The 27958-nt window shown below is 40.1% G+C and overlaps 2 protein-coding genes and 1 long non-coding RNA gene across 13 annotated transcripts in view; 1 reads left to right on the forward strand and 2 right to left on the reverse strand.

Moving 5' to 3' along the window:
* Positions 1 to 10887, reverse strand: part of LOC126869890 (band 3 anion transport protein) — a 47655-nt gene extending 36768 nt beyond the window's left edge. Inside the window, exon 1 of the mRNA XM_050627045.1 lies at positions 10594 to 10887. The gene's annotated coding sequence lies outside the window, so the exon portion shown is untranslated. The remainder of the gene's footprint in view (positions 1 to 10593) is intronic.
* On the forward strand, positions 1272 to 3760 carry LOC126870159 (uncharacterized). Its single transcript, XR_007691159.1, has 2 exons — positions 1272 to 2147; positions 2217 to 3760. It is a non-coding gene; the product is annotated as an uncharacterized LOC126870159 (long non-coding RNA).
* A 1232-nt stretch (positions 10888 to 12119) lies between the features above and the next one.
* Positions 12120 to 27958, reverse strand: part of LOC126869855 (disco-interacting protein 2) — a 42200-nt gene continuing 26361 nt past the window's right edge. For 9 of the 11 annotated variants that reach the window (XM_050626990.1, XM_050626979.1, XM_050626969.1 and 6 more), the window contains 12 exons: positions 23725 to 23919; positions 22917 to 23409; positions 22458 to 22794; positions 21562 to 22375; positions 21047 to 21477; positions 20725 to 20956; positions 19578 to 19708; positions 19071 to 19457; positions 18502 to 18837; positions 18144 to 18440; positions 17505 to 18055; positions 12120 to 17413 (listed from right to left, as the gene is read on the reverse strand). In XM_050626990.1, the coding sequence (XP_050482947.1) occupies positions 17161 to 17413; positions 17505 to 18055; positions 18144 to 18440; positions 18502 to 18837; positions 19071 to 19457; positions 19578 to 19708; positions 20725 to 20956; positions 21047 to 21477; positions 21562 to 22375; positions 22458 to 22794; positions 22917 to 23409; positions 23725 to 23919 (4457 nt within the window). In that variant the 3' untranslated portion in view covers positions 12120 to 17160. The remainder of the gene's footprint in view (positions 17414 to 17504; positions 18056 to 18143; positions 18441 to 18501; positions 18838 to 19070; positions 19458 to 19577; positions 19709 to 20724; positions 20957 to 21046; positions 21478 to 21561; positions 22376 to 22457; positions 22795 to 22916; positions 23410 to 23724; positions 23920 to 27958) is intronic. The other 2 variants (XM_050627018.1, XM_050626928.1) reach the window with 1 other exon arrangement.

A 27958-nucleotide genomic window follows, 5' to 3' on the forward strand; every position in this document is an offset into this window, starting at 1 on the left:
GCTCTCGCCTGCTTTAATCCAAAGCCAAACATTTATTTTCTTTGCAAGCAAACCATTTATCTCATATGGATGCTCTCATTCTTTGATACAAATACATTTGATAGATTAATCGGCTCGTGATGGGTTCGAAAATTTGTGAAATACGTAATAGACGAAGAAGCGCTGACAATTCGGCATCGTAACGATCTAATTTTAGCTATCTTTTCTGTTACATCACGCGCCTCTTTTAACGTTTAACGATGTTCGATTCTCATTCTATCGGCTATGTTTTTTCTTTTCGGTTGCCGCCTCTGGTAACCTGTAATCGTTGCCAATGTCGATACACGCGTACACTCGCTCTTTTCGACCCCAAAAAATAATACATAACTAAATATATACGTAATATGTATTCTTAAATAAATTAGAAAATACGAAGAACAGTGAAGCGTTTAGTGATACTTCGATACGACACGTAGCATGTGGTGGTTAAAATAAAATTATTGTCATGTATATACAGCCGAATAACACGTACAAGCAGGTGCCAGGTGATACGTTATGAAAAGATAAGAACAAAATATGAAGTAAAATTGTTTCATTTAAGACTCAGCTTGCGAGAAAATCGAATTTGAAAATTTATCGTGTATACTCGAACTGGACAGGACTAAATATAATAATCGACAGGAGGTCGTTCTAGGTGTGAAAATAAGTGGAATATTCGAAATAAAAATTGTTCTCAAGAAGCTTCGTTTCCGAGAAAAATAAATTTGAAAATTGATCCAAAAGTGTTCCAACTTTATTATCTTGGAAACGAAAAAATTCTATTCTACGCTTTCGACCTATCTTTACACGTAGAACAAACTCCTGTCAAGTATTCAGTATACTTGACAAATTTTCAAACTCGATTTTCTCGAAGACTAAGCCTTAAATGAGAAAACTTGATCCCACGTTTCCCTCTTATTTCTTCACAAGGAATCGCCTCGTACCCGCTTGTGCGTGTTATTCTGTCCTCTATATATTCGAAAATAACAACTCTGCCTAAATTAAAAGCTTCCGAGTTACGAGTTGCAATTTCAAGCTTCGTCGAGTTCGAGATTTCTCACCGATGACCCGAGCTGATCCTCGAGAATCTGGATCGACCTTTACCTGTCGAAGTACCATCTTCGAAGCGTATTCGTGCGAAAATCAGAGAAAAATCAAAAGTACGGAAGCAAAGAGCGAAAGATGGTGCAGCGAAGCGGACTCCAAAAGATTGTGTTTTCAGCGTAGCTGGAGACCGACCCTTGGCTACGTACCTGGGGAGACACGGCTCTCCGGGTGCGTTTCACTGCTTTTCTCCTATCCACGGTTCGATGTGTAGACCTGCGCAGGAAGAACGCCAGCGCGTAGAACGGCCAATCTATCGGACCTGATACACGACCTCTTCGTGAATCACACGTAGCCGACTACACGACCCGACTAACACAAGGAATGACAGCGCGCGTCAACGGTGATGCTTACGGCGACAGCGACGAAACGCGCGGTTGACTCGCGAGTAGAAAGTACTGTTCTCCCCTTCCTCGGATAGTAAATATGCACTTGGGCAGATACTCGGGCCCATTCTACTTCACGGCTGAATCGACTACCTGTGACCAGTCTGCCGATTATTAGTCGCTCGTACAACGATCGAACATCGCTACACCTTTGTGTTTATGCACCGGCCACACAGTGACTCTCAGCACTCGCCAGTGGTTCTTACCTAAAGCTCGAAGGTTTAGCAATTCCGCTAATGGCTAGGTTCTAGTCTCTGGTCGGCAGATCGATGGTCGAAGGGAAAAGAAGCTTACGGAACAGGGTACGTAATAGCGTTTATGCCGCAGGATTAATTTTAATCGAGTTTCAGTTGCGACGAGGGACAGAATCAATCAATGTCGCGACGATCAGCGATGTTCGTTATTTTGCAATTCGACGATAAGAACGTGCAACCGTCTTGTATACGTATGAAAGGAAGTTGGCGTTTTTGCACGGGTTTGTCCCTCGCGATGATGATAGAGCAGGATCGTTTAGCAAACGGCCGATGAAAGGTGGTTGAAAGGCACGTGCAATTTAAACGGGCTGCCGCCTGTGTATACTTACACCGACGTGTATTTGATTAATCGATGCGCTGCTTTCTACCGGCCAACTATTTCGCTGTACGTGGAAAATGGTTCGCCTAAATGAAAACTGTACAAGAATGCAATATCTTTGCCTTTTTCGTCCAGGCTGACGTTAGTCGGTTGACGAAGGTTGCAGAGAAAGAGGATGTCAAAGGCGACATGGGTCTTGCCCATAATCTTAGTTTACCTTTCTTAGGCCTTGGCAAGAGCCGTAAGCAACAGTATAGCCAGCCGTGTTCCCGTTTCGAAGATAATTTTCACGAAGCCGTTTCTAAATGCACAACGGTCCACTCGCCTTTTACTTTTCGGCAAGCAGACTGCCCTTGAAACGCTGCCCGTCACGCTTTGGTAATTCTCGTTGAAGGATCGACGAGTCCTAGCTACAATGGAAATATACGCAGGCTTTGGGGCCACTGTAAACGTCAATAAACACGAGTCCACTAAATCTTGGCGATCCGGACTTTTAACAACCTGGCGTATTAAACGAGTTGCCTCGGCGGTGATTTACTACGCGATTTCCTATTTAACATTAGAACTACCGATAGTTAACACGAAGCTATTTCTGATCAAATACCAGTCAAAATGACTGGTCTTTAAAAAATACGTAAAATAGAATATTTTTATATTTATCGATTTATCACTTTCTTACAGAAGGAATTCCATGTTACGTAGTACATTTTAATATTAATCCATCTGGAACTATGATCCCTAAAGGAGGGTTGACATATTTGTAAAATTGTAAAGCCAGTCATTTTGACTGGTGTGGTATTTCCAGTGTTGCGATTTAGCGATCGATTCGGAATCTTTCTGACGACTGATACGCAGTAAAATCGTAAAAACGTGTGGGAAGTTGTACGAAACGAGGAAACTGGATAATTGGAGTTCGATAAACAGATTGCAGAATCTTTTTACACTACGGCAAGTATCAGTCATTTTGACTGGTATTGGTATAAATAACTTTGATGTAAAATTATTTGAAATTTGAATACATAAAAAAACAAAATAAAATTCATTACATCATTGGAGAAAAAAATATAACAAAGTAGGAATTTTAAAATAACATTGTCGAACCAGTCAATTTGGCGTGGTATTTCTAGTGTTGCGATCTAGTGATATAACGAGCGATCAGGAATCTTCCTGACGACTGATATCAGTATATTAAATGATACGCAGTAAAAATGTTAAAAACGTGTGGGAAATTGTACAAAACGAGGAAACTGGTTAATTGGGGTTCGATAAACAGATTGCAGGACCCTTTTACATTTTGACAAGTACCAGTCATTTCGACTGGTATTGGTATAAGTAGTCTTGATATAAAATTATTTTAAATTTGAATGCATAAAGAACTAAATAAAATTCATTATATTATTCTTTTAGTTATCGTTGCAATTACAACATTGGGGGAAAAATATGTCGGAGATGGAAGGAAAACCGGAGCCTTCCCTTTGCAATTTTGAGGAAGCCTTCTAATGCTTTAGCCTAGATTTTATCATAACTGTAATTAAGCAATTGTCATTTGTAATTTTTTGATATTTGTGAAAGCGAAAGTGGGTTCGAGGTGACAACTGGTCGCCGAACGTAGCCACGGTCACGGGATAAACGTTTTGCCTGACGAAGGTGTGGATCGGTTGTATTGTTCTCCCTAGAAATCACATAGAATTGTACTTTAGAGATGTCGATATAATGGGACACACGTTGTATTAGGAATCAATCTCCAGACAGAAACTGCCTAGTAACGGCGTTTGGATCTTTCTCGATGTTTCCAAAGAGTATACAACAAACTTTTGACAGAAATTGCCTAGCAACAACGATTGGAACCTTCTCGATGTTTCCAGCGAGCATATAACAAACAAATGCAGTCGTATAGCGAAAAAGATTTTCATCAGATATTCATTCGTGTGATCGCCTTGGAAAGTGATACATCGAGCAATTTACCGAGTGTCTCAGCAATCGTATTTTTGTATTTAAAATTATTCTACGCATAGTAAAGAGTTATCCCGTTGACCGTGGATTCGTTTGAACCCCGGAACATTGTTAATAGCGTAAATTAAATTCATTATTCGTAAAACCTATCAATCGTTAATCTCATTATTCGTTAAATTCATTATTCGTAAAACATATTATTCGTTCCTCTTATTGTTCGTTAAACTTATTATTCTTTAATCTAATTATTAATTAAACTTATCGTTTGTTAATCTTATCATTTATTAAACTCATTATTCATAATATTTTGTAAAATCTTGTTTATTCGCGTAAATATATTCTGTTTTGTAAAACAATGGCTAATTCAAACGAAGAATCATTACGCGCCTTAAATCCTAATGATAACCCGACAAATATAACATGAAGTAGGAATTTAAAAATAATATTGTAAAACCAGTCATTTCGACTGGTATTGGTATAAGTAGTCCTGATAGAAAATTATTTTAAATTTGAATATATAAAGAACTAAATAAAATTCATTATATTATTCTTTTAGTTATCGTTGCAATTACATCATTGGGGGAAAAAATATAACATGAAGTTGGAATTTAAAAATAATATTGTAAAACCAGTCATTTCGACTGGTATTGGTATAAGTAGTCTTGATACAAAATTATTTTAAATTTGAATGCATAAAGAACTAAATAAAATTCATTATATTATTCTTTTAGTTAGCGTTGCAATTACCTCATTAGGGGAAAAATATAACATGAAGTAGGAATTTAAAAATAATATTGTAAAACCAGTCATTTCGACTGGTATTGGTATAAGTAGTCTTGATACAAAATTATTTTAAATTTGAATGCATAAAGAACTAAATAAAATTCATTATATTATTCTTTTAGTTAGCGTTGCAATTACCTCATTAGGGGAAAAATATAACATGAAGTAGGAATTTAAAAATAATATTGTGAAACCAGTCAATTTGACTGGTATTGGTATAAGTAGTCTTGATACAAAATTATTTTAAATTTGAATGCATAAAGAACTAAATAAAATTCATTATATTATTCTTTTAGTTATCGTTGCAATTACATCATTGGGGGAAAAAATATAACATGAAGTAGGAATTTAAAAATAATATTGTAAAACCAGTCAATTTGACTGGTATTGGTATAAGTAGTCTTGATACAAAATTATTTTCAGTTTGAATACAGAAAAAACAAAATAAAATTCATTACATCATTGCGGAAAAAATATAACACGAAGTAGGAATTTTAAAATAAAATTGTAGAACCAATCAATTTGACTGGTGTGGTAGTTCTAGTGTTAACAGCTGCCTAGTGCGCACCTCCGATCTGTCCGATGTTCTACGAAATCCGATGCAAAACAAACAGCCGAAGAAAGAAGCAACAGCATTGGTAATAAAATATCTGGTGGATTGACAATGCAGACATTCCAGGAATGAACTCTTATTCCATTCGTAGTCTTTTGTTGTTCCACGCATGATAACGATCTGACAAGGAGGCGATGTAAATACCATAATTAAGCTGTGAATCAACGGAAACGGAAAAAAGCGTAATCGTTCGAAACGACGTGATTGTGCCGTACAAATATTCCACAATCTTCGATGGGAAAACGAGGGTACGTTACTCGATAAAGTTCGTTCGATCGATTCAAAAACAACACGCGCGTTCCGGTTTACAAAGGAAATTTATGCGCGCAAGAATACACGCTGTCGAGTTTTATTAATACATCTTACGTGACAAGCATTGGCACCTGATTATACTCTGGGTACACGCGACCATGTAAATCAAAACGTAAAGAAGAATTTGAAATCGGTTGAATAGGATAAAATTTCGATATACGCGCTTGTATCGCTCTTCATTTTCTCGAGTAGTAAGTTCGGCGAATAAATCCGCCGGCGAGATGATAATTACAAAAATAGAAATAACGAGAGCAAATGCCGATCGGTCAGTCCACCGAGACTGAGATTATCGCGAGAAGCCAAGCGCGACAATTTTTCCCCCCTGCGATTATTACGAAATTTGTACGATCGGCCGTGTATTATGATAATGATAGATACGCGTACGTAATATCGGCGGTGCAATAAATCCGCCCCGCTATCGGACAGATAAGCGCTCTCATTAAACGCACGGAAACTCCTATAATAACAGGATAAATCAAGTTCACACGTGGTAAAACATCGATCGTGCAAGAAATCAATCAATGTTTCACGAGTTTGAAACAACTCGATAACGCATTGATTTTTACCATACATTTCAAGTTCAGCTCTATCATTACGTTACGGTTACCGTGTCGTTTGATTACCATGTTTACATTTCCAATCACATCTCACGTATATAAAAAGATACACACTGCGAGGTAGGTCGTTTAATTTACAATTCAATCGAACGGACGCGATGCTTCTCGACCAAAACGAATTCCAAAGATTCGCTGCGATGATTCATTCGAACGAGATGTCGCGTGTTGACCCGCTCGATTAAGCTCATTGAAAGCGAGTTCGTAACTCGTGACTACGGCCGACTACGCGAACCTATAAAACTCGAATCAAACAAATTATTGTCGATAATCATTCCCTTGACGCGAACGTTAGCTCCGCTCGTGCCTCGGTCGACAAATTGTCGAGAATCGTCGCGCCTCTTTCAACCGACTCCACCGGCTACTTAGCGACGGCAAACATTGCGGGACAGCTTACGGTATATGTGTACATACAAGTATGTACAACTACACAGCCGAAATCGGTTCTCGAACTCGCGTGATTTATCGCTGCGTTCCGAGCTAGCGAAATCGCATTGACCGTAGAAGCTTCTTCGTCTTTCCACTGAGATCCGATTGAATTTTTCGGTTTCTGTAAACGATGGAAATCTAATTTGCAGAGAACAGATTGTCGTCGACGCTCGAAACGTATAGTCATTTTTCCATTGATGATTTCTGTTGAGATATGTATAATTTTCTGTGCTGGACTAGGTTAAATGCGTGGTAGAGATGCTTGTATGTGAATATCAGTGTGTGAAAGTATGTGTGTCCGCAGCGTCTCGAAAACAAAAGAATGTAAACTGTTCAGTCGAAAGAAAGTGCTGAGACGCGTGCAAGTGTGTATCGATGAATATATAAGGAATCGTTCATGAAATAAATATTTCATTATTTTAATATTAATCCTCAGTATAGATTTAGCGTTCCTATAACATTATTTCGGCTTCAAAGATCCACAATTCTCAACAATTTCGAGAATGCGCACGAAAATATGAATTTGCTGGCGTAAAGAGAGTAGGACGTCGCTAACCGAAAAGCGATCGGAACGTTCTATTAGCCGTAGTAACTAGGAGAAACTAACGAAATTTCCGGCAATCCGAAGATAATCGAAGTCGTTCGAAGCACGTCGATCGAATACTTCGTTTCGTTCGACGAGATTTGGTCGAAAGAGAAATTTGTATTTACGAACGCCGGCTGCCGTAAATTACTCGACGGTTTCAGGTTTCGCGTGCACGTTTGTATTATGGCCACGAATTCGGCGCTTCGCTGTAACTCAAACAAATTACGACGGATGTGTGTCAAAGAGTCGAGGACTCGACCGAATAAAATCATAATAGACATATGCGCAACAGTGCACCGCGTTCCGAATAACTTACACGGCATATCGAACGTTATGATTATTCTTTGCCGAACAACCACGATTATAGTTGGTTTAACGTTTCGAGAGAAACGAGGGCTGCCCTTATTGTCGTTAATAGATGTTAAACATAGTTCTGTTTTACATCTAACGAAAGCTTTTAAAAGCTTGCAGCAATCTAACATTCCTACGCTACTGCTTGGAAATTTCAATAGCACATCCTGCGCATAGACTTTTGTAAGGACATTCTTCGTTAATTATCTGGCTTACCCTTCCTTTGGCACAGGGAATCTCGGATTCATTGTCGAGAGCAGGTAGAGAACGCAATAAAAGACGGCGGCGGTAAAGCTGCCACCAGCCAATTTGCCCACAAAAACATACTTAATTGTACGATGGCGTTAGGCCACGTGTACTATTTTGTTTGTGCTCGTGCGACGGAAGTAATCGTCCACCGGTGACTTCTTGATTTTTATATAAACAAGAGACAAAGCGTCTGTGATTAAGCGTCATGCAATCGAGCAACGATTCGAACAATGTTTCTTGCCATTGCGAAAGTGCGAACCTTTAACGTTACTTTTTTAACTGCGAGTAACATTTACGCCAACGAATTTTTTCCCAAGGCCATTGGCCACATGGCCAATTTCACTGGCGGAGCATCGATCTAAATCTACCTTAACGCGCGTTCCGGGAATACCGAATGATTTGTCGCAATCGTTTCGTTGCGCGTATCGAATATTCGCCAATAAGCGTGTCATTTATTATTTTCCATTGCGCAGCATGCGAAATGAAAAGGGTACTTTATGGCAGTGGGAGAGATATATTTAGACTACCGATTATTCACTGCCTTTCCACGTGCATCAACCGTCGGGATAGAAAGGTCTCAACAATCGTAAAACTGGAAAACTGTATTTTAATGGACTCGCACACCTGTCGTAGCAAAACTTGTCTAGCGATTAAAGCTCCAAATATTTCAAATGTTTTTGAAGTCTATCAGTCTATGAAACTCGAATTTACCTTGTGTGCGAATTTTGTATTTTGTATCTGGAGTTGTGAATTTTTAATGTCGAGGAACTTTTGTGCTTGAAAATTGCCAAAATATCAGGCTGGGAACATTCACAAGAGACTGGAACATTGACATTTTATCGATGGTTACTTGGTAACTGTGATAAAGAAGGAAATTTCAAATATTTACAATTGCTTCTAGCAGTTGGACGATATATTTTTAGAATTACCATATTGCTAGAAAAAAACGAACATATGTGTGTCTAGATTAAAATGGCGCACAGTCTCTAAGTTGGATCGTTAGATCACAATAATGTTTGTATTATTTTGTTTAATATTTGTTTGTTATACTACTTCTGTTATGTAAATTCGATAAAAAAAGTTAGTCAGTATATTTGTCTAAATATCGTAAGTAGCTTGAATTCTAAGAGTAAAATGTAAAAATAGAAAGCAAGAAATACTTGATTATACGATTCGTTACGAGACCAGTATACATTTCGATGTTTTCGCGCAGTCGATGTAGTGTATCATATATAACTGGACGATTCAGCAAATAAAAGTCTTTCACACAGTATTTTGTCCATACAAAGTCGATTTAATGATCAATTTCAAATCCTCGTGTAAGATAAAACACGTAGATGGAATTGTTTAATATCGTAAGAATGCATTTTGTAACCTACGCGCGGATGAATGTTCAAGAAATTTCTAACAAACGTTAACGACGAATACGGGATAAAATTTAGGTTTGTAAGCATGGAATATATATATATATATTATATAATCGATTATATATATATATATAATCGTCGATGTAATTACAGCGATGTAATTGTCGCTGTACAGGTTAGTTTTTCACAGCGCAGGTCATTTTATTCATAACTGTTTAGTCTAGATGTAAAAAAGTATAACGAACCAAACAACACATAGCCACATTCGATATACAGAATTGTAAACGTCGCAGAACGGGAAACGCCTGCCGTTTCAACGGTTAGCTTTAAAATACGTACATATTATTATGTAAATTTCAGTACAGTTACCGGCTCTGTCAACAATACGTTAAATCGACCATTCTGCTTATACTTTCTCGTATACATATTGCCGTAGTAAATATGTAATTTGGTGTATCGTTTAATTATGTGCGTATGTTTTTATATGAAAGTGCATATGTTCGCGTGGAAAATGAAAAAAAATGTAGCATAGAGATTGGATATAGCTGTAGTTTTGCACATGTGCACGTCTACGTATATTACAGCGTCGGGTAGACATCAGCGCATGTCACGCTTCAAAGTTTGAAAAATAAGCAAAAGAGCGTCGTCTCTCGACGCTTTCCGACATAGCCTTTCGTAAAGAATATGTTTCATAAAGTGAACGCCACAAAAATCTGACTACGAACGCTCTCTCCTTTTTGGAAAGAAACAACGCGTACAACATCTGTATAACAGTCCTATAACCAACGGAATCAGAGATGCGACAATCAATGAAACCTCGGAAACTGTTAATCGTGCACCGGCATACACATGTTATGTATGTTCGTTCTTAACCGTATTTTCGACTAGTAATTTTAAGCAATTACACGATACGCTCTATAATACGAGATCCCAATCGACAGTTGCTAAAACTAAATAGGAAATGTTTCACAGTAATTAATGTCACCGTACAAATGCAACGAGGTTTATCAACAGACGAAGCGTCGTTAATGATAAAAACTAAAATGGCCACAGAATTAGTCAGTCACCAATACGTATTATCAAATGAGATAAAACAACATATTTTAATGAGATTTAAAAATTAGCGACGACGTTGCACGTGAACGGACGACTGCCACCGAAATATCGATGGAATTTTCGGAATTTGAAGGAACCCTATATCCGAGAACATACATAATGATCGATCGGGAAAAGAAAAATCGAAATGTTTACATACCCTTGCTCGAGATCGATACACGTCGAGCCGTTCCTAGAGGTAGTGTGGCCGTCTGGCCTCGATCAAGAAAAAAAGACGGTTCGAACGGTTGTCGGTAATTTGCTCGATACTTCTAACCACTGGAACGTGGAGTCATTGTCTTTAGGCGACACCGCGTTGCTAGGAGAGCCAGTAGAGGCTGCGTGTAACAACTTTTTTCAACCGGCGCGCACACGTTTACCAAGCGACTGGTACAATGATCGTGTTCACGAAACCACCGTCACTGACAGACTGTTCGGAACTGCTCGGTTCGAGGCTCTCTGGACTGAAGTCGTTTACGACTTCCCTGGGGAAACGTTACTCGGTCTTTCTTCAACGCGACGACCGGTGGACGCGGCGAAACCAGAAGAGGGATAGAGAGAAAGAAAGGGAAAGAACGAAACGGAATCAAATTTGTACGCCAACCAATCGCAGCGCTCCGTTGTTTATCGCGCGAAAACCTTACAAGTTGTGTAGTTTTAAACACTGCCATTCCTCCAGACTTTGTTACACGTGGTAATTCATACGATTCAGACTACATAATCCAAATGTATATCTTAATCGATGAAACACCACATAATTATTAGGGGATCGTTATCCGTAATTTTATTTCTGATTTACATTCGTCAGATTTCAGTTTACCATGCGTATTATTTGTCCTTGTATGGATGGTCGAATGAATATGTAGTGGTAAATGTTATAGTTCAATCGTAAATACCGAAGCCATTCGGAAGAAACAATTTAAAACTTTGAGTCATTCAATATCATAGTCAAGCAATATAATTGATGTTCAACTTGGAAATATCGTAAATTGTACACGAAATGAAACCTAACTGACGTTAAAATTATGTACAAATTATGTAAATGCATTTGAATTACATAGTCATAATGCTGTTTGATGCACTGTTAATCTATGATTTTATGTTAGTTTCATGCTCACTGAAATGTGCGTTTATCTATATGCAACTGAACAGGTTGGTATGCACTTACCTTTCGCTCGTTAACATTTAACTCGAGAAGTCGATTATCATTAAGACAATGGTACACGGTGTTTCGATTTAATTTACGAGGTGAGATATTTGCAAGGATTTTCTTTCAATGGGTGAAATTAATGTATAAATAACGCGATAACGTTGTTCTCGAAAAATTTATACAGATGCGCTATTATGTAAGGCGACAGGCGATTATGCATACGTTAGAGTGCAAAAGACATCGAAGTAAAAAGCGTGCGAAAAAGTTTCACGTTGGTACGATTGATAACGAAAATGTAATTATATTCGTCATCGATAAAAACTTACTTAGGTAGTAAGATTTCAATTTTTACGTAAATACTTTTTATCTGGACGATTAAATTTAAATAAAATGTAAATAGAGAAAAAAACGCAACAAAAATATAACTTTCAAACGTAACAGAATAGGAGTTCCGCTAGAGAATAATACGCGACACTTTTTTAATGTTTATTCTATATAACGAGGAGAGTAATAGGGGCAGCGTAAAACAGTGCGGCTCGTTGCAAAAAAATGTACATTACGTTTATTGATGGTAGCTCGCGAAGCTCCTCGTGAATATCGAATGGGTTACAAAGAGGCGCTTGGTTTTAAAGGTTCGAGTAATTTACGATGCAACACGTGGTACGATACACGACCGATTGTGTTGTTTCATTGCTTCCTTTTGTTCCCTCCTTCTTTTCCTTCCTTTTTGCTCACTTGAAACAAGGAAAAAGTCCGCTACGGACCATAGAGAAATTGCTATGATGTTCCTATAATTCCTGTGCTTCGATTTCTCGCGTTTATCCCGTTTATTTTTTCTTTTCTTTTCTGTATTTTTTTTTTATCAATCCTTCCGCGTCTCGATCGAAGAGACGAGAAGGAATGAAAACGGGCTGATACTTGGTACGAGGGGTGGATACACGAAATATTAATATTCTCGTCCGACTGATACAGGCAAAATGCTACGGCTTGGTAAGGACAGCGACCGTTTATATTATTACTCTGTGTGGTAATATTTATATATATATATATAATATATATATACTTCAACGTACAAACTATATTGTACCTTAGTAACCTCTAAACGCAATGGGTACAAGGGTAGTATTTACACAGCCTAGGACCATTAAACCAGGGTCCAGGATTACGCGATACCGTTTCTCAGAGAGATCCTAAGATTTCACAATCGATCGACCTATCTTTTTTTTTTTTTTTTTTGTTCCGAATCGAACGTGATAATACGCGATCGTTAACGGCGTGACAAGTATCTTCACGTTTCTATCAACTAGTTATCAACATTTATACATAATACAATCGGGTTGCTCGCACGCACGCACTCTCAGCCCCACTCGTAGGATTGCGTAACGTTCCTTCTCTTTTCGTTCGATCCTTCGATGACCCCATTTGCATGGTCCGTGGATTCGTGTGTATACGCATATCAAACAAATCGGCGCGCGACTCTAGCGCGGTACATACTCGTCAATGAAAATACTTTCTCGATAATGAAACTTTCGTGAAAAAATTCTCAATCGCTCTTTTCCTCTCACTCAGTTATAGCTCGGTAGAAACACTCTGAAGATGTACAGATCTGTACAGATCGTTGAATGGACATTACACAGTAAACGAACGAACCAGTCAAAAGTGAGAATACGATTTCGGTTTGTACTTGAAAATTAGACGAACACATTTTCTAAACAGATAGGTTAACAGGAACGAAAAGCGAAAGTATAGTTTTACTGCTATGTAATAAATAAAAAGACGGGGTTCTTCTTTTTCTTCTTTTTTTTTTGTGTGTGTGTGTGTTTTTAGTCAAACTCGATAAAAAACTTCCTGACGCTGCACATTCCTACCGTGATCGGGGTGCACCGCTGTGTTTCCGGATCTTTTACGCACGAAGAAACAGTTTCGTCGCGCGCATCCTCGTCTTCGCAGACACAACGCACGCTTCTACGTAGCCTAACGTTCCGAGAATCTCGGCGTACAGCTATTTAAATAAAATACCGGTGAATTGATATACGATCCTGTAGAACGGCGACGCGCGATTCTTTATTATTATCATCGGTGTCTCTTCGTGCGTAAAAGCGCGAAAGGACGTAAGATGACATGGCACGATACCTTAATCATTAAAAGAGAGAGAGAGAGAAAAAAAAAAAGAAAAAGTAATAAAGAGAGGGTCTATAGAACCGTATTTAACACCCTTTACGCTTGAAACGTTTTACATTTTCCTACTGTTGTACGTATCCGATGATAGTCACTGTTTCGTTGCTACCAACACAAAACAGATGAAACGAACAAGAGCTCGTAATTCGATATTCTCGCGTACGTTGTATCGCAAACGAACATAAACATTGTGTCCAATGCGATTACAGCAACCGTGAGAAATGTAAGACGTATCGAAGAAAAGGAGCCTAACTCGTCTGTTTCTATACGTATTTACATTTTGGCGCCTGTAAATTGGCGCCCGGAATATGGGATAACTAATTATTATTATAACTTGCGAATTATGCATATCGCGTCAACGAGGTTATCGTCGATGATCGGAGTCGGTTCCCGATAGACTGGGCTTCTTCAATTACGAGGCTCGTATTTAACTCTACTACTTCGTATTTATTATAGACACGCCTTGTGCGATTACTTAGTCTACTCGTATTCATTTCACGTATAACGTAAATAGTTTACGTTCTTACACTTCAACGATTCAATATTCTGAATTAGATCAATATATACGAGTGTTATTGTTGCCGGGAGAAACATTGCGCAAAATATTGTTCCGTTCAAAAATAGGCCTTGATATTCTTTTCTTTCGCGTGAAATTTCATTTTTCTGTAGAAACCGCCAATATTGTTAGCGTAGGTTATATCTCTGTTGTAAACATAACCAAGTTGTGGAACAGGTTGCATCGCACTACCTACGTTTTTACAGTGCGCGATACAAGAGAAAATTACAATATGTAAAGCGACGATAATACGCGCGTCTATTTTCGTACGAAGTTTAATACGAGCCTTCTAACGACGCAAAGAAAAAAGATGAAATTGACAAGTCCGCTTCGTTTAAATTGCAACACGTTTCTGGCAAGAGCCGATGCACGGTACCTCGAGGGTCGGTGCACGCCTCATAGTCGTATGCCATTATATTAAAATAAGAATATAAAATTATAAAACTATCAACAAATGTACACATCGATAGAAAACATCTCAAAAATAATAAAACTCCAATAAGAGGAGAAAGGACGCGATCGACCTTCGGGTTTTAATCGTAATTCTTCCCATCTACTTCTTTGCTTTTTTCTCTACTTCTCCGCAATGTTTGAGCAAAATGGCGTAGACAGTATACGTACATACATGCATGAGTAGATCTCTGCGCTTGCAAATAATTATCGATAGGCCAACAATGATCTATACGTTGCCAATATCTCGCTCGTTGTCATTTGAACCTGTTATGGAAATTGATACAATTTTCCAAGTAATCGAACTTTCAGTTATGACGCTCGATTGAAACTCTGGTCGGTTAACAAATAAAACTAAACGTAAATTTAATCGAATGTAAGAATAAGAAAGAAAATAAGTGATTTTAACCCGAAAGTCGATTATTGTCGTAGCGTTGTTGATATACGTAGATTGAGCTTTGATCAAAAAGACCAATTTTACGAAAAGAACGCATTTGTGCATAAAAAGGTAAGAAGAAAAGGAGAGGAAAGTTGGCGTATATTTAAATTTTTGGCGTATACGTTGACCGATATTTATAGTTCGAGGGTAACTTTTCCATATCGGCTAGAGAGATAAAAACTGCAGGGTCAGACGCATCGGCGCTACTTATTTCGACTACTTTCTTGCTTGAATTCTTTGTGCTATCATATTCCTTGTCTTCCTTTTTAAATGTCATCCAAAAAGAGTTGTTCTAAATAGCTTCTTTTTTTTATATCATATCATTTGTCATAAATGATGTAAAACCCTGAGATGCAAATTTGCGTTAACGTCGTCTTAGTCTTTCTTTTTTATGGAAAAATTGTCTAAGTGATTCGGCTGATTTTCAAAGTGTACCCTCTCAGCACGCAATAAATCATTTTCATTCAAACTTTACAAACTTAAGAATACATATACACTACTTTGTGTTCATTGTTTTCGTCGAAATTGGAAGAGAGTAAACTTTCAATGGACGTGAGTATAAAAAAAGTACACTTTCAGAACATATGTAACACCGTATTCAGGGTTTACTGCGTGCTGTGAAATATAATATAAATACTTTAACGTATAAAAAGAGCGATGTTGTGCGCAACGCAGCTAAATGTAACGAAACCTTTATCGAATTGAAGTTACGACCACTCGGCCATGTCTCCAAATCGATTCATCTAAAAATCGTTGTAAGACACCAACAACGTAGAAACTTCCCCGAACGAAAATTAGATAGTCAGAGCGATAGCGAACTATGTATATATGCCTTTCCAGCAACGATATATTAGAAAAAATGTAGACAGTTAAAACTTTTTACGTTACAATAGTGTGATTACGTTAGCTAACCGTTACTTTATGTAGTAAAAAATTGTCAAGCTACACGAGTCTACGATAAAGTGTATCAAATTCTTTTACTTTTTCTAATAGACATCAGATAATTGTATATACCTGTACCTAGTTCGCGGAACAATCGTCCATTTTTTTTAATGAAGTGCGATTTCTCAATGAAACTCACTCGTTAAAGTTACATCTTCGTTAAAATAACTTCTTCCATTTTCCTCTTATAAAAAAGCTCACTACCGTTCTGATGTCGTTGATAAATAATGACTGGTACTATTCGTCACTTTAATATTCAGGTAATACAATGTATAAAAGCATAATTTTAGCAAAAACAGCTGAGTCATGTCTGAGCTGTATATACTTGTCCGTGGCAGTCTCAAGTTCGAAGATGTTCAAGATTAATTTTGCATTTTTGCTTCTTCGCTGCGAGTTGAGAATCGTTGATGCTATACGAATGGTTACGTAAATCTCCTTAACTCTGTAAGCATTCATAATGCTTTCAGCATATCCTTCGACATTCTTCATCGTTTTAAGTAGAATTCTCGGTCGACTACTTTTTATAAAGTAATCGTTTGTCGACATTTCCTGTCTACAGCGGTTCTTTTATATTCTTCCTGTTTCTCCTTCTCTCCTAACGAGCGTTCACACTTGCTACTCACAACGCAGAAAGTAATGCTTCCTCTCATAAGTAATAAGTATCGATAACCAAGCGGTTGGAAATTTCAAAGTGTGACGAACTTTCTTACTCCTTTTAATACATCGACGAGATAAAAAATTTGAATACACACGTTATTCTTTCAAACGAAGGATATAAATTGTTTAGGGACGATGTTCGCTTTAAAAATACGTCGAGTCCTCGCAATATATTCCAACTTCTCCGTAGAGAGATCACCTCCTTTAACAAAGGACAAAAATTTGAAATGCAGTTCGCGACTTCGAGTCGAGAATACCTATGCGTCGGCATGGTAGTAAGGACATGACTGGAAAGTACGATACCAGTCTCTTGTTGTTCGTTATGTAATGCATTTTCTGCGTTCTCTGATATCGCTCACATGTTATACGCTACGTAAATCGGATCGAGCTGGTCCGCTAGGAAACCATCACGCAAGTGCATTCGTTGCTTCTCGCCACGCGAATTTATTGGAACTACTCCGGGATCTACTACGACTACCACACCGACTACCAGATGGTGTTCTTCTAGTACAGCGCTGGTAACTAACGCCACGAGATCTAAAGCTTCGCTTTCACTTCCGTCGAGTTCCACCACTACTACTAGGAGGTTGGTCCATGTGAATACGGCACTGTGAAACGTACAAATAATTTTTATCACAACCGAAAAGAGAACTATGTTTGAAAATGTGATGTCTATTTTCACATTGTTATTCTGCTTACCATTCTGCTATCTTCTTGTGACACCTCATTACGCTGTTTTCGATATCGATCGGGTGATATCGCATTCCCCTAAGTAAAATGGCTTCGTCGAGGGCGCCAACCACGAACACAGCATCGTGTAACTCAGAATCACCAGGAACCAGATCCGCCTCGGTAGATGTGTCACCGGGAATGTCACTGATAACCGACTGTTGAACGCTTTCGGTACGTCTTAGGAAACCGAGATAACCAGTTCTGGCGTAAACTTCATTCGTGTTTCCTGTTACGAGGCGAGCGTTAAAATGATCCGCGTAGTCGCTCTCGTCGCCATATATCGTGAAATAGCCACTGGCATTGTGAGCAGACTGCACCCAAATTTCGCCTAAATGAGAATCTCCGCATTGTCCTTTCGTTTCTGGATTGGCAATGATTACTTTCACTCCTGGTAATAATTTGCCTGATTCCATCAGGCACAAAGAGTGCGGACTACCTCTTTCAACCAGGGATACTCGGTCGTTGCGCAATGCGCGGAGATCAACGTATACCGTAGAAGGTTCTGGGCTCGATGCACCCTGCGTGTCAATCGTATTATTTAACATCGAGTAACAAAAACCTTAGGAAAATGTTAAATAATCTTTGGAAATTTGGAAGCGATCGAACCTGTAAGCAAATAGCGGTGTTTACTCTACATCCGAACGAGGTCGAGACCGCACGGGGACTCAGACCCAAAGCGGAGAAGAGTTTACTGAAGCTCGTAGTAAGTGCGATTCGCGGTCTTTCTTCAGCGACAACGACGCACGTTCTAACACAGGCCAAACTAACGCCTCTCGCTTTCAGAGCATGAACAGAAGAACCGAGACCTTTCGTGCACAATTCCATCACACCGTAAGAACAGAATGTATCTCTTACTCTGGATTGACTAACTGCCGACAGCCACAATGCCGGATTAGCTTCCACCTACAAACAAGAATATTAAAAGCTTCTTTTTCGTTCCCACGTTTACGATATGGAAACGAACCTCCGACGGTGGTATAAGTATGGAATGATGACCGCTGTATATACTGCTCAGACACCAAAGAGCGAATCCTAATCCAGAGTAGGGATCCAAGCATAGAGCGATGTGTCTAGATGGATACAATTCGCAGGCAAGTTTCATGGCACGACAAAGAGACGTCACCGCTGCGTGGGACATTTTAATTCCTGCGAGCATCCCCGTCGTCGAGACGCTGAAGTCCAAATAAGCCAGCATCTCCGCTGTGGGCGCTCGGTACATAACAGGTAGCTTCTTCTTTGGCATGTCGTCCATATCGAGAATCGTCGGCCAACTCTTAATGTCGACAACATTATTCGCTTCCTGTACAATAGCAAGGAAAATAGCCAGATTAATTATTCGTGAGATAGATTTTAACACTTTAACCGCTTTAGTAGAAATCCAAGGATAACTCAGGAAGATATTTGTTGAGCAACGGGGGGTAGAACGTAAAAGTTAATCGTCATGACCCGTTCAAGCTGAGCAGTTAAAGGGTTAAACACAAGATACTGATCGTGTTACGTAGAGTACATTAGAATCATAACGTATCGATGTACCTTTGTTTTCAACAGTTTCAGGATATTTTGATTCGTGAGCACGAGCACAGACTTACTGACGTCCACGATCATGCGAACGGTTGGTAAAGTGGTTTGGAGGTTTTGCGGGTGAGGTGGCCTAATCGTAACTGGCACGGCGCCAACATACAGGCAACCATAAAACGCGCATATCAAGTCAGTACCAGGAGGAAATATTAATGCCACGTGATCTCCGGTATTGATTCTTCCACGATCTAACAACAGATTGCCGATCCGTTCGGCTTTCTTGTGCAACTGAGAGCATGACAAGGAAGTTGCTACGGCTCCTTTTGCATTCAGCGACGTGAAAATAACATGGTCGGAGGTACTGACAGCACGCCATCGAAGTATTTCCGAAATAAATTGATACTGCAAATCAAAAATTATAAGAATGTAAATGGCAAAACGAGGATATAAAGTTAAATAAACGGAGAAATTTTAGTAACAATTATCTTTGAAAAGAAGAAACAATTTCTAGCAAAGACGAACCTTTTTAGCATTATCACTATCCTCGTCTAGGACACCCATGTCTCGTCCTTGGGCCGAAGCTAGTCTATTACCTTGAACAATGTTGCCCACCATGACACTGGCCGGACCAACGTCTGCAACAGAATCCCCCGCTACACGCCCCCGCACCATTCCGTTAGTAAACCAACACAAACACTCAACCCAATAATGAGTAGCTCACACACTCTCCCCTGACTGAGGCCGGAAAATCAAAGCTAGGTACGTGAACTGGTTCGTTATTGTCGAAAGGTGATTTACGCGCGTCCTTTATATCGACGTGCTCTGAGCATTCCATGGACTGTACATACTTATCAAACAAAAATCAATTCGGTGTTTCTCGGAAACGTGAACGTCTGGTGAGGTAGCGATGTGAAATTACAGGAAAGCATCGTGTAAAAAAGAAAAAAAAAAACATGGATGCAACCGATCGAAGGTAAAAAGGCAGCATTTTCTTTTCCTGCACGCGTGAAAGTTCAGAGTACTTGTATATACAGAGAATAATATCAAGAGGAATCTCACATCGCTAGAAACAATTCGTCTATAGGCTTGGACTACTACTAGGGTGTTCGGAACTCAGCCAAAAGAAAGAAGGGCAAAAATAATAGAATAACATGCTAAGCATTAAATATTTTTAGTGTTGGGTGGGTTAACAATACATGATATGTAGCAAGAGACAGTTATATACTTTGTACATTTGTGCTAAGTTATTGAAGCCTACTGATAACTTTGTAAGAAAGCGTAAGTGTTACGTTCCTTCACGTTAATGAGAATTTTTGAACAGAGCGATATTGTGGCCGCGAATTAATTATAAAAGAACTGCTCATTCATTCTCCCAATTAATCATTCTCGTGTACATTTAAGCGAAACGATCCGACAAATTGGTAAACCTTCTATCAATACAGCATCGTTGTGCGACGTTAAATGTTCAGCCTATCGAACCTTGTACCAATTTCTTGGGTCTTCGCTTAAATTATAATAGGCAAAGAAAAAACGAAGTAATGTTACAACAAAAAAGAACGTATATACGTCTTTGTACTTGCTGACATTCATGTAATTCATCGAAGGTCCGTAATTTTAATTGACACCTGGTTCGGGGATAGTACTCACAGGTGAATGTGCAATCTCTTACCTGAATGGACTTCGCGTGGTTTGGGTAGATTGGTAACACAAGTGTGCGGACAAAGAAGAACATTAGCCGGGTGTAGAGTACCCTCTAGGAAACGTCGTTTCGTTTCCGACAAATGAATACCGCCCAGCGGTGTTTTCGGAAGGTAATTTGGCGGAACCAACGCCAGACAATATATTCCAACAGCGTGAATGGAATCTACCGCTTGAAGTACCCGGGACATCCATTGGAAACTCTGAGGGAATAAACGTCGTACAGATGTGTATCGTACATGTAGAATTCGCGTCGTGCGAATAACGATTCGAGAGTATCGTTAAAAACGTACTTCCTCTTCGCTGCAGTCGGGTCTTTGTTCTGCAACGACGCATATTCGCTCGTCCCTGAGGACGCGTACGCTGAAAACGGCTATTCTTCCACGATAAATGAACTTCATGGGTTCAACGGCTAACACAGTAGCAATGATATCGTCGGCGTTATGTTTCCTTCCCGTGACCGTCATAAGACCATCGCGCGAACCGCAAACGAACACAAGGCCACCAGGACCCAGAAAACCCAATAGACCAGAACGGGTGTATTCTACATCACCCAGCGGACTTCCATCGGCTTGAAGCGGGGAGACTTTAAACGTATTATTCGTCAGTCCCTGTAGTCCCCAATATTGGTTTCCAGTTGCCGAACTATGCACGCAGATCTCGCCTACTTCGTCGGTTTTGCAGATGAACGGTTGTCCTTCCATCTTGATCACAACAACGATACCTGAAGAAAAGCAACGTTTCCAATTTCGTTCTCTACGAATCGCTTAAAGTAGAACGGTTTGGCAATGTTGGCATAGAAACATACTTCCGGGCATCACTTGGCCGCAATCTTGAAGAGTCAAGGAAGTGAGAGAATTCTCTTGATCGACTCTGACAACGCCGTAACTCAGACCAGACATAGAGAGCACGCCTCGTCCAGTGGCGTTTACTCCAGCACGGCCTGGTCTTCTCACCGATACGGTGAGAGCTTCGCTGGAGGACGCGCACGGACACACGGCATCAGGCCGCAGACCTTTAGATTGGAATACCGAAAGGAATTGGTCGCAGGAGGAAAGTGACCAGGGATTGGCACCGTCCGCGACCAACAACAATCTCAGTGACGACAAGGAAATGTCCTTGTGATCTTTCGTGGCAAGAAGACCCCAGTGGAGGTCTCGCGATTTCACCACAGCCACGCTGGCACGATGCTTGGTGATCATCTGCATCCAGCTCGCGGGATTTACTTTCATCAGAGCGTACGGAATAAAGATCACGTGCATCCCGTTTAGAACGCTGGTGAGGGTGCTGTGCCACAGGCCAACCTCTCGTTTGAAGTCTAAAACGCAGACGGCGTTCTCTCCCTCCGTGTAGCCGCAGGCTTGCGTCAGAGCTCGACAATGTGCCAGCATCGCCGATCTCGTCACCGTCACTCCCATCACCGACCCGTCCTTGTCCGTCGTGTACTCAATGTACGCCGGAGTGTCGTCGGTTAATCGCGGCGGTGGCAGCCAATCTTTCGGCGTTTTGCCCAGATGTTCCGTAACGAACCAGTGAAGCTTTGGCCAGCCTTTGAATGCCACTACCTCGCCAGCCGCCGTTTTTGGCAGACCTTTCAGACAAGCTTCGCTGGTTAATGCCACCTAGAAACCATTTTCGATATACTTGGAGAGGAAATTCGGTAGAAATAGCAGAGCGAGATTGTTACTTTGCTCGTTGATTCACCTGAATTCCACAGCTGCCCAAAAGAAAACCAATCTGCTGGGAGCCTGCGTCTCGACGCGTCAAAGGGACTTCGATCGGCACAGGCACAATGCCGGCTTGAAGACAACCGTAAAATGCGCACATGAAGCTAATGGGGTCGTTGTTTGGGTAAACCAGGGCGATTCGATCGCCAGGTTTCAAACAACAATCCCCGCCGCGACTTAGAGCCTTGTTCAACAGCGTGTAGGCTATTTTATGAGAACGACTCAGAAGCTTTCCATAGGTGAGCGTTACGCAAAGCTTGCCGTTTGGATCGAGAACTGTCGCCACTGGCGCCTTATACGATGCCGAGCCATACCTGTGAAATTTACAAAAATGTACGTTTTCTTCAAAACTCTCCATCGTCGAATACTCTATGACCCAAGAAGAAGCAAAAGAAACAAACACAACAAAATTACAACCCTCGTCCGACCTGCTTACCTTTGTATGGCGGCCTCGAGCGACCTGGGCAATCCCGCGGCGACCGAAAGTGGCTCGCCAACGGCGGAGGTCATAGAGCCGCCTTCCGGTTTCGGAGCGTTCGGATCTTTGGGATTGGCGGCGATTTCCAGCTCGATGTCATCGTCCTCGTAGAATTCAGGCAACGGTCGTCGTTTCGGTCGTTTCAAAGTATTCAACAACTGTTGAATCTTAGCGGATACTTTCCAGCGGCCGGTAGTGCCGGTGTTGTTCTGATCCTCGACCACGTGATAACGATTCACTCGATCAGCGCCAGGTCGCCTGGTCGACTGCTGTGCAGCCGGAGTGTTGCTGGTGTGCGTCACGTCCGGCGGCTGGATGTTGCAGTACGCGTGAGGCGTGTATTCCGCGATATCTGTGATGTCCGCGCAAGGAGGTCTCCTAGCCGGTGGTCTCGGAGGCGGAGGCGTGTCTCGCGCCGAACCGGTGCTGCTGGTATCCGACAGTCCTGTGCCTAAAATTCCCCCATGCAATCACTCCGACAGCCATGAGAATCACCTCTTCGTCGTTATTTCTCGATGGTACTAAACTGCTGTACCACGAGTCGCTTGTCTCGAGTATCTCGAGTATCACAACGGATTTGCATTAACCGTACGGAACGCAAGCGCTGCGTTCAATTAAAAAGTCGCATAACCTGTTCCATCGTTTGCCGTGTGCAAATAGGTAAACGATCGAGCTAGCTATACAGTGAGCAAGATGAAGGGAATTTATCGTAGCGATAGAAGAAGACAAGCGAAGGAAGACAATAACGATATCTGAGGATATATACCCGTTGGACCACCAGCACCAGGACTCTCTTCGGTGACGACGCTGTCCTCGTCGCTACTCGACTCCCCGCTGTCGCGACGCTCTCGGTCGGGACTCCTAGCCATCACGGAGGTTCTTTTCGATGGCATCGGCAACGACGGCTTCGGACGACCCTGCATCGCTGCCAAAGCTTGTTGCACCGCCTCCTGGCGCACCTCTGGGCATTCAGAGTCGATTAATCAACCGAACGAGCTCGCGAACTTTTCATAACGCATCGGCATTAGCTGCTATAATAAAGAAGACACGCGAAAAAATCTTGCAACGCTCAACACCATAGCCTAAGTCGGTATGCGGCAAAGCTTTTACGCAACTTGCATAACAGTATGCTTCTTCCTTTTTTTTTTTCTACGTTCACGCGTGTCCTTTCAATTCCTAACGAGTGTCTGCTCGGTATAGAGACACACATTGGCATTCGCATGGAAATTTCGACAATTTTCAAACTCGTTCCACGGCGAAAGAATCCAGCAAATTCGAAGTTTCTAGGCTCTCGTAGCTGGCTGCTGGGCTAATCTGTCGAGAATTTGTCAAGAACCAAGCGCGTCGAATTATCTTATTTCTAGCGGTACACGAGCCTGCACTCTCACGTGCAATCGCGCAATTGCTCCGCGTAACGAGTTGTGTCCCGACGTTAGAACGTAATAACGATAGAAGTATAGCTCGGCCGGAAATGCAACGACTTGTTCATCCAATCTACTCGTCTTTATTACGCTTCGTTATGCCTTTCGATAGATTTGAAAAATATCCTTCTTCCATACAATTAAAAATACCTGGAACAGCGTCGACGCGCCGAACAATAAACGCGACAAGAATCAAAGACTCTTCGGTCACCGAAAATAGCTGCTAAACGGGGAAGAGGATGCATACAGCGACTATTGTGATCTTTCGATCGGAGTTTCCGTGTAAACGAGGCGCGCAAATGTTACTCGGATCGACACGGACTTATGTTGCGCGCTCCAAGTTGGTCCTCTTCGAGCGCTAACGGTGCACCAGCTGCGGGATGTGCCGGTCAAGCATCTCTCTTCCTCTGTATAAACCAAGTTTCTACGCGGAGTTTAACGCACAGAGAACCGTTCGATTTTCGTTCCGTTCCGACGACTACTACCGATATAGATACACGTACGTGTGTATACGTAAGAGGCTTCGATTCGCCAACATGCGGAAAGCCCGTCCGATTTCCACGTTCCATCGACGACGCTTACTTTCGACGTTAAGCGGTTTTTACTTCGCAACGAGTTCGACAAAGGACACTTTCTTTCGACACATTTGCCAACGATCGTACGATACCAGGCTAGTCACATCGTATAGCGTTACGTAGTAGCTACGGGTTTTACAGTTTGCTTAAAAGTAATTGCCCGCATACACGTTCAGACGCAGCGAATGCTTTGTCAGAGTGGAGACCACTGGCACCGAAAGCGCATTCCTTGCACTCGCCAACCATGTTTCCGTGTACCGAGCTAATCGAGCTTTTCATTCATTTACACGCAAGTCACGATTTTCAAGCGTGTCCAGTGCAGCGGATCTTAATTCTTCGATTAATAATACCGTGTGATCGAGCCGCGACGCACCCTCGATCAATACGATTCTCACCGATAAGACAGAGCAGACGGGGATCGCGTGGAATTGCCGCGGCGTAACACGGCGAAACGTCAGCGTGGAATCTTATTGATCGAGAATTCGTCGCGTCCAGTTTCTACGATTGCTGGGTTAACCCTTGCGACGACGGCCTCCTTACTAATTCGTCCATTACGTTTGAATATGTTGGAGTGGCTGGCCGGCGGAGCTGCACTGCACCGAGCACGAATTTCAAGATCCGTCGTGTTCCAGCGAAACGACACGAAGCAGGTGTTATCTCCGGGGAAGAAAGGTAACGCGGATTTTAATTACTTCATCGAGACGTAAAAAGCGTGGACGAAGGAAGAGGAAGGAGAGACAGGGAGAACCAGACGTTTACGATTGGTGGGAAACGCGAAGGAGGAAACGATAGCGGGGAAAAAGGAAGATAAACTAGACGGGAAAGCAAGGTAGGATGAAGCCGGTTTACAAGGGAACGAGTATCGAGGGACGGAGAGAATCGTTCGCCGTTACGCTTTCAATAAATAAACGGTGGCGCATGTATTTCGTATCGCCGTCGTGCGAGGGTTAAGGACTCGTTAACGTTTCTTTTCGTCGCTTTCGATCGTTTAACACTAGAACTACCGATAGTTAACACGAAGTTATTTCTACCAAAGTCAAAATGACTGGTCTTTAAAAAAAATACGTAGTAATAGAATATTTGTATATTTATCGATTTATTACTTTCTTACGGGAGCAATTCCATGTTCCACGCATGACCATGATCTTCAAACGAGGGTCGACACATTTATAAAATTGTGGAACCAGTCAGTTTTACTGGTGTGGTGTTTCTAGTGTTAACATCCAGCGATTTAGCGATCGATCCGAAATCTTCCTGATAACTGATATCGTCGTATCGAATGATACGCGGTAAAAATTTGAAAAACGCGTGGCAAGTTGTACGAAACGAGGAAACTGGTTAATTGGGGTTCGATAAACAGATTGTAGGACCCTTTTACACTTTGACAAGTACCAGTCATTTTGACTGGTATTGGTATAATTAGCCTTGATACAAAATTATTTTCATTTTGAATACATAAAAAACAAAATAAAATTCATTATATTATTCTTTTAGTTATCGTTGCGAAAGTCGTTACAGCATTGAGGAGAAAAAAATATAACACGAAGTAAGAATTTAAAAATAAAATTGTAAAACCAGTCATTTTGACTGCTATTGGTATAATTAGCCTTGATACAAAATTATTTTCATTCTGAATACATAAAAAACAAAATAAAATTCATTATATTATTCTTTTAGTTATCGTTGCGAAAGTCGTTACAGCATTGAGGAAACAAAATATAACGCGAAGTAAGAATTTAAAAATAAAATTGTAAAACCAGTCATTTTGACTGCTATTGGTATAATTAGTCTTGATACAAAATTATTTTCAGTTTGAATACATAAAGAACTAAATAAAATTCATTATATTATTCTTTTAGTTATCGTTGCGAAAGTCGTTACAGCATTGAGGAGAAAAAAATATAACACGAAGTAAGAATTTAAAAATAAAATTGTAAAACCAGTCATTTTGACTGCTATTGGTATAATTAGCCTTGATACAAAATTATTTTCATTCTGAATACATAAAAAACAAAATAAAATTCATTATATTATTCTTTTAGTTATCGTTGCGAAAGTCACTACAGCATTGAGGAAACAAAATATAACGCGAAGTAAGAATTTAAAAATAAAATTGTAAAACCAGTCATTTTGACTGCTATTGGTATAATTAGTCTTGATACAAAATTATTTTCAGTTTGAATACATAAAGAACTAAATAAAATTCATTATATTATTCTTTTAGTTATCGTTGCGAAAGTCGTTACAGCATTGAGGAGAAAAAAATATAACACGAAGTAAGAATTTAAAAATAAAATTGTAAAACCAGTCATTTTGACTGCTATTGGTATAATTAGCCTTGATACAAAATTATTTTCATTCTGAATACATAAAAAACAAAATAAAATTCATTATATTATTCTTTTAGTTATCGTTGCGAAAGTCACTACAGCATTGAGGAAACAAAATATAACGCGAAGTAAGAATTTAAAAATAAAATTGTAAAACCAGTCATTTTGACTGCTATTGGTATAATTAGTCTTGATACAAAATTATTTTCTGTTTGAATACATAAAAAACAAAATAAAATTCATTATATTATTCTTTTAGTTATCGTTGCGAAAGTCGTTACAGCATTGAGGAAAAAAAAATATAACACGAAGTAAGAATTTAAAAATAAAATTGTAAAACCAGTCATTTTGACTATTGGTATAATTAGCCTTGATACAAAATTATTTTAAATTTGAATACATAAAGAACTAAATAAAATTCATTATATTATTCTTTTAGTTATCGTTGCGAAAGTCGTTACAGCATTGAGGAAACAAAATATAACGCGAAGTAAGAATTTAAAAATAAAATTGTAAAACCAGTCATTTTGACTATTGGTATAATTAGTCTTGATACAAAATTATTTTCAGTTTGAATACATAAAGAACTAAATAAAATTCATTATATTATTCTTCTAGTTATCGTTGCAATTACATTATTGGGGGAAAAAATATAACACGAAGTAAGAATTAAA

This window comes from Bombus huntii, chromosome 1 (genome assembly GCF_024542735.1).
Source record: "Bombus huntii isolate Logan2020A chromosome 1, iyBomHunt1.1, whole genome shotgun sequence".
Lineage (NCBI taxonomy): Eukaryota > Metazoa > Arthropoda > Insecta > Hymenoptera > Apidae > Bombus > Bombus huntii.